The 7,917-nt window shown below is 41.2% G+C and overlaps 1 protein-coding gene across 2 annotated transcripts in view; it reads left to right on the top strand.

Moving 5' to 3' along the window:
• LOC119583592 (cysteine-rich motor neuron 1 protein-like) overlaps positions 1-7,570 on the top strand; it is a 23,136-nt gene extending 15,566 nt beyond the window's left edge. The window contains exons 5-7 of one of the 2 annotated variants that reach the window (XM_037932158.1): positions 3,501-3,692; positions 5,927-6,118; positions 7,064-7,570. In XM_037932158.1, coding sequence (XP_037788086.1) covers positions 3,501-3,692; positions 5,927-6,118; positions 7,064-7,266 — 587 coding nt within the window. In that variant the 3' untranslated portion in view covers positions 7,267-7,570. The remainder of the gene's footprint in view (positions 1-3,500; positions 3,693-5,926; positions 6,119-7,063) is intronic. The other variant, XM_037932160.1, reaches the window with a different exon arrangement.
• The last annotated feature ends 347 nt before the right edge of the window (positions 7,571-7,917 follow it).

Raw genomic sequence — 7,917 nt, forward strand, 5'->3', positions numbered from 1 at the left:
GATGATGATGATGCTGATGATGATGATGATGACAACGATGAATATTGTCATTATTTCTCTTCTTTTTATTATTGTTGTTATTATGTCGTTATTATTTTTCCAGCATTACTATTATCAGCTTCATCATTAATACTATTATCGTTATTGTTATCACGTTCGTCATTTTATTGATCATGTAAAGAATAAAGCGAGAAGACGGGGCAAGAATGGCCAAATGGCCCAAAATCGAACAAGGGGCAAATCAGACCCACAGTTTTCTCTCAATTAAAATCTGCGAATTGGCCATTTCTTATTCTGCTTTAAGAATTTTAATAGAAGGCAAATTGCCCAACCAATTACTTTCCCCAAAAAAATCTGCCTTGACCAAAAACGACGGAATGAATTAGATTTTTTTTTTCGAAGAGCCGTATAATCTTTTTTTTTTTCTTCTTCTTTATTTTAGAAATGCAAGTTCGTTGTATTTACTGTCCATGTTTCATCGAAATCCGAAGAAATGTTGCATTTTTGTGACTAAGGAAGTTATTTCTTCCACTTAACTGTAGTTATAATAATTATTATTATTGTTGTTGTTATTGTTATTATTAGTATTATTGTTATTATTTATATTAGTATTATCATTTTTCTATTATTTTAATTATTATTGTTATTGCTATTATTTGTAGTAGTATTAATATTGTTATTATTATTATTACTGATTTAATGTTATTATAATAAAAAAAGAACATCAACAAGTAAACTATCGAAAAAATAACATTATTACCATTAGTAGTATTAGTTTCCTAATTTGTTACTAAAAGATCACAGCTTATCATTTAATGAATAATTTTTAATACAACTTCATTGTTTAGAAAGTTGCTTTCTGCTCACGCACAGTATATAACTACAAATTTAATTAATTTACATTGATTTTGTCATAGCTTCTGTTCACCAAGTTGTAAATAACAACAGCACTGCATAATTAACTGGGCTGAGGAGATGGGTGTGATTTGCTTCTGTAGAAAGACTGCTAACATTGCGGTGATTTTAGTCCTTTCCATAATGATAGTGTGTAGGCGCTAATGTGACCTTTTCTTCAATAATGTTTTAATGTCATGTCGGCCATTATGCAATTTGCAGGATTGAAGATTGTGCAATTAAGGCTCAGATCTCATTTATATTTTGTATGTTTATAGCTTATATAGTTTGTGTTGCAATTTTATTTTGTGTGTATTGTATTACAGGTTACGTATTATTCGTTATTTTTATTATTTGCTGTATTTATATGTTTCTTTTATGATTTCAAGGAATTAGGTGCTAGCTCGATGGGTTTGAATAATATAACGAAACGTAAAAAGAGTTAAGGAAAGAAAGAGAGAAAGAAAAAGGGAAGAATGAGAAACGGAGAGAGAGAGAAAAAAAAGAATGGAAGAATAAAAAAAAAGAAAGAAAAGGAAAGAAAGAGAGAAAGAAAGGAAAGGGAAGGTGAACATAACCAGCGCTATTCCAAAAGCGACCAGGGGGTGTGAGATAGCGTGAGTCACTTCAGATTTCATCACACGTAAACCCTTGTGGATTTTAAGCCATACATATATGTGTAATTAAAGACTAGTGAATCACCCTGCTTGGCGCCAGGGAAGAACAGGGTTTTGAGGGTCAGAGCTTAAGGGAAATGAGACAGGATATTGTGGTTTATGAGATATGGCGGTCTTGTCGGGGGCTGCGTGTGTGTGTGTGTGTGTGTGTGTGTGTGTGTGTGTGTGTGTGTGTGTGTGTGTGTGTGTGTGTGTGTGTGTGTGTTTGTTTAATGTGTGTTTTCATAAAACTTGCATATTTGCATTAAAATCTGTGAAATATGAACAGTAAACAGACACAGTGAACACATTTTTTTCTCTCATTTACAATCTCGAGAAGGACAAGCAAGACACAGGCAAAATGATCGCTTTATCTCGATCAAAGTTATAGCTTGTTAAGATCAAGTTCATCGCTTTTACGACAGAATAATCCAGTCTGATTTATGATACTTATTAAAACAACATTTTCTCCCTAACACTGGTAATTACTTCAATTTATCTCCTTGATTTGATAGAGTTAATTACATTTTATTATGCCATTACTCATGTGGGAGTAAATTCACCAAATGTCTAGAAAAAAAATTAAACGATTATAAAAGCAAAGTAAACATTTTGAAGTTACTGAAGAGCGGCAGTTACTCTTACAGGGTCAGTGTATATTATACTTTATGTTTATCTAACGAAAAAATACAAGTTAGATCATAGATTACGAGAATATTACAGTACATTCTGTATTCCCTGCATTCATTAATGGGCTTCGTACCGTTGCGTTTTTATGTAATTTAGGCTTAAGTCTAATTAAGAAGAGTAGTATTAGTAATATTAAGAGTTCCCATTACCAAGATTACTCATCAGAGTTAATTTTTAAATCTATGATGCCGGCATGTCGAATTTAAGTTAGTTTAAGTTATTTTAATTTAATCATCCTCCACTGACGGACAAAAGTAACTTAATGAGACCAAGGTTTACTGATTGAATTATTTTTTGCGGATTAGCTTGACATAATGACTGCTAAAGAATAATTCCCCATTGCTATCTAGACCGAAGTAAACCAAGGTAAATACAATGGGACCAACGTCAGCTGATAAACCAAAATAAACTTGCTGGACCAAGCTGATCCAACGTAAACAGTAAGACCAAAATAAACCGAAACAACCAGACTGATGGAAGCTACGAGACATATTCTAGCACCTTCTGAGACTGAAAATAGGAGTATCTACCACACCCTACGACTTCCTCCAACACGCACGCCCACTCACGCCCACCCTCGGCCATCCACGATCACGCACCTTTACCCTCCCCCACCCCCTGGACACCCCTTTCCCACGCCTCCTCGCGGCTGCTTCCCCACCGCCCATTCCTTCGCTCTGCCCCCTCCCCCCACACCCCAGTAGACGACTTCCACGTGCACGTTAAGGGTTCATGTTGAATCGGTTGTAAATAAAGCAACGGAGGGAAGAACAAGAAAACACTTGAAGAAGGAAAGACACGAAAAGGTCTTCAGCTTCTCCTGTTCTTCACTTTGTTCTTTTATTTCCACACCTTCCCCTACGCCAACGCCCCCACACCTCTCCACCCACCCGCTAGCGAATATAACCCCCACCACCCATTCCCACGCCCATACTCAACCCCGAGCACTCAGAGAATAACCGCACCTTCATACTGTGCACCCCTTACCCCCACCCAAACGCCTACCCACACTCACCCGCAACCACGCACCAGCAGACCTTGCCTCTCCATCGCCCATTTCCACACCCACACCACCGTACCCATCCTACTCACCCTCCCCCGCACATCCACGAGCAAACGTAGCTCCCACCACCTATCGCCTTGCGCACCCACACCCTTCCACACCCACTCGCCAGCAAATATAACCCAATCCTCGATCTCCCTGCCCACCCACACCCGTCCACCAGCCAGCACAGCCCCCAAACTCGCTTCCACCCGCAGGCGTCGAGGGCTGCATAGACGGGCGCGGGGTGTACGCCGTGGGCGCCTGGTGGGAGCGCGGCGCCTGTGTCTCTTGCACTTGCGTTGCCCCGGGCTACACGGAGTGCAACGTGACCCAGTGCGCGCCCCCGCCCTGCCCCGCCCACCGACAGAAGCGCCTCAAGAACGAGTGCTGCCCCATCTGCAGTCCAGGTGCTCTACGGCGCTTTGTCCAGGCCTTTGGTGCAGTTGGCACAGGCCTCTTCTGTCTGTGTAGGCCTTGAAGGGCATTTGCCGAGGCCTGTCATGGTTGTATAGGCTTTGAAGGGCAACTGGCATAGGCCTATATTCATGCCTTTGTATAGGCCTATGTACCGCCTGTGTACAGACCTTAGCATGGCATCCTGTAGGCCCTTCATGATTACAGGCCTTAGAAGGGCCTTTTATAGGCTTGTGTAATGTGTTTGTATAGGCCTTGAAAGACATCCAATAGGCCTATATAATGCCTATGTGTGTATATAATATTTTGACAAGACATTGACGAACATATTGCATAGGCCTATAACACATATGTACAGAACGTTGCCATTTCTATAGGCTTGTGAAATGCATTTTCATAAGCATTTTGAGGGCATTTTAATAGGCCTGGAGAGTAATTTGTATAGGCTTATGTTGTGTCTGGCACGTGACCTCCTCTCGAAGCAGTTTTGTTTGTTTGTTGTTTCTTCTGTTTCTCTTTTTGTCTTGTTGTTATTGTTTTTGTGTTTCTTGGCATGGTCTGAAGCTAGGTTGTAAGGGTGTTGTTGATAGTATTATTGTATCTATTATCATTACTATTATTATTATTATTATGATTATTATTATTATTATTATTATTATTATTATTATCATTATCATTATTACTATTATTATTATTATTGTTATTATTATATCATCATCATCATCATCATCATCATCATCATCATCATCATCATCATCATCATCATCATCATCATCATCATCATCATCATCATCATCATCATCATCATCATTATTATCATTATCAAAATCATCATGATTATTATTATTATTATTTTTATTATTAATATTAATACTATTATCGTTATCATTGTTATTATATTGCTCTAAGTTTTATTATGATAATTATGCTTCCATTATCATCATCACCAGTCATCATCATTAGCATCAGTATTATCACCTGGTCATTACAGCGATTATTATAATTATTATTATCCACTTGTTTCCTTATCAGTGTAGGCCTATCGCATGTCTTCAGTAAATGTTCAATTTCATTCTGTAAATGCACGTCTTGCATGAAGTTACAGTTCTGTGCACTTTGCAAGAATCACTTTTTATTTTTGTCTTTTCATTATGTAAATAGTATAAATTTCTGAATAAATTGCGTGTCTTCCTTTTGTATAAAATAAAAGAATTTATAATATGTATATGATATATATATATATATATATATATATATATATATATATATATATATATATATATATATATATATATATATATATATATATAAATATATAGATAGATAGATATCTCGAAAAGTCGAAATGTTCTAGCTTAGGTTTTTATAAAAGGTGAAAAATTTTAATAGATATGAATTTGATATCAGATTTGCGTTTTTTGGATAAATTGAATTTGGTTTATCCAGTGAGAATAAAGTTAACACAATTTCCTAAGCAATAAACCCTCTTAGTTTCTTCTCATTTCTCTCCATGTCTCTTCTCTTTTCCCTTTCTCTGCTTTCCTTTCTTTTCGTTCTGCGTTTTTTTTTTTTTTTTATCCCCGCCTCCCTTTCCTCTTCTTTCTTTTCTTCTCCTCACTTTCTCTTTCATCTGTTTATCCCTGTTTTTTTCCCTGTTTCCCTATTCTCCTTTTATCTATCTTTCATCTGTCTATCCTTCCTTTTCCTTCCTCTCTTGTCACCTTCCCTCCTTACCCAAGTCTCCTTATCTCTTTCCTTTCACTTACCTTCTTCTGTGCTTCCCTCATTTCTTCGTTGTCTTTTTTTCTGCCTCGTCCTTTCTCATTTTTCTTCTCCTTCCCGTCCCTTTATGCCTTACACATTTACCATATCACCTCTTCCTTGTCTCCATGTCTGCTTCACTCTCCTTCTTCTTCCCTCCTTCACCTATCCTCCCATTCGTTCCTTTCCCACCCACGCTTTTCTTCTCCTCTCCCTCATCACCCTTCCTTATCTTTCTCCTCCTTCCCTGTCCTCTCTATCCGCGCTTCCTCCTTCCTTTTCCTCCTTCCACCTCTCCCTTTTCCAATTCCTGCCTGTCTCTCCACCCTTCCTTGTCCACTTATAACAAAATAAATAATCAGAGAAACGAACCGATACATAAATAAATAGATAATAAGAACAATAAGAATCAGAAAGAAATGATGATAGGAGTGAGGATGAACTGACGGCTCCCCCTTCCCGGCAGCGTGCAACCGCGGCCAGGGGCGTGGCCACGAGAGCCGCAGCACCTCCCGCGTGCCCCTGGACCGCATGCCGCCGCCCACGCTCCCGCAGGACAACCAGGACCCCGTGCGCGCCCCCGAGATGCCTGACGAAGACGCAGGGTCCCACAGGAGCGGCTTCGGGAGTGGCAGCACGACCAAGAGCGCGGTTCAAGGTGGGTTGGTTCGGGTTGTGGCGGGGCGGGGGGCGGGGGGTTGTAGCTCTGGGTTGGGGGTTGCGGGGGGTCGCTTTAATGAGTTGGGGGTCATTTGTCTTTCTTTTGTGCTTGTATTTTTGTCCTATTGTTCCTTACAACTCTCTCTCTCTCTCTCTCTCTCTCTCTCTCTCTCTCTCTCTCTCTCTCTCTCTCTCTCTCTCTCTCTCTCTCTCTCTCTCTCTCTCTCTTCTCCTCTCTCTCTCTCTCATCCTCTCTCTCCTCTCTCTCTCTCTCTCTTCTCTCTCTCTCTCTCTCTGTCTCTGTCTCTCTCTCTCTCTCTCGCTCGCTCTCTCTCTCTACTCTTCTCTCTCTCTCTCTCTCTCTCTCCTTCCTCTCTCTCTCCTTCTCTCGTCTCTCTCTCTCTCCTCTCTCTCTCTCTCTCTCTCTATCTCTCTCTCCTCTCTTTCTCTCCTCTCTCTCTCTCTCTTCCTCTCTCATTCATGTCCTCGCTGTCCTCTCTCTCTCTCTCTCTCTTACTCTGCCAAACCCTCTCCGAAGCATAACATCTATCTTCTCCATCACATACCTTCTGATCTAAACCGTTAGATCCTTTTTCTTTCTTGCTTCTCTTCTCTGTCTGTCATCTCTTCCGTAATCTTATTTATGCTCTCTATCTAGTGATTGCGAAGTCTCTCATCTCTCTCGTACTGCTCTTCTTTTTGTCTTCTCCTCTCGAGTAATGCTTTTTCCTCCCGCATTGCTTCGTCATCTCTCTTTGTCACTTGCTTCTCTTCAACTCTCTCTCCTCTCCTCTCCTCTCTCTCTCTCTCTCTCTCTCTCTCTCTCTCTCTCCTCTCCCTCTCTCCCTCCCTCCCTCTCCCTCTCCCTCTCCCTCTCCCTCTCCCTCTCCCTCTCCCTCTCTCTCGCTCCAAAAATCTCACTCACTCCTCTCCCTGCCCACAGCTTCCCCCGCCGACTGGTCCCAGCTGTGTGTGATCTTACTGCCCATCCTGGTGGTGTTCGGACTCGTGGCCACCCTCGCCGTGCACTTCTGGCGCCGTTACCACCGCGACAAGTACGACATCAACGCCTACAGACCGGACGAGAGAGAGAAGCTCCGCCCAGTGAAAACAGCTGACGACACCCAGACCGTGCGGCACGTGTGAAGCGGACGGCGAGCGAAGTAAAAGGGGAAAGGCGTTGCGGAATTTATGAATGAAAGGAAGGATTTTTTTTTTAATGAATGAGTAGAGGCATTTTGTGAATGAGGAATTTGTGAATGGGTGGAGGGATTGATGAATGGCTGGAGATTGTGATGGATTTTTTTTTTTCGTGTGTATGAAAGAAAAAGAGGATAATAATTAAAAAAGAGAGATAATGAGAAAAGAGAAGAGAAAGGGAGGGTGTGTCTCGGTGGCGGGACGAAGCAAGGAAGAGGCGTGAGGATAATAAATTTAGATGGAGAAAAAAACAAACAAAGATCATGATATTACTAATTTTATTATTATTTGTCTCGTTTTGGATAATCATCCACATTCTCTTTTCGGCATTTTTCTCCTAAAGCTGCAAGTGTGAAAAAGGCAATTCAAAGATAACGTAAGAAACGTAGAGAAGTTTGCAAAAAGATATATTGAAGACCCTCCCCCTTCCTTCCCCTTCCCCCTTCCTCCCTTCCCTCCTTCTCCCCTTCCCCTCCCCCTTCCTTCCCTTTCCCCTCCCCCTTCCTTCCCCTTCCCTTCCCCTCTCCCTCCCTCACCCATTCCTCCCTCCCCTTCTCCCTTCCCCCCTCCCTCGTTCCTTCCCCTCCTCCTCCTCCC

This window comes from Penaeus monodon, chromosome 17 (genome assembly GCF_015228065.2).
Source record: "Penaeus monodon isolate SGIC_2016 chromosome 17, NSTDA_Pmon_1, whole genome shotgun sequence".
NCBI lineage: Eukaryota > Metazoa > Arthropoda > Malacostraca > Decapoda > Penaeidae > Penaeus > Penaeus monodon.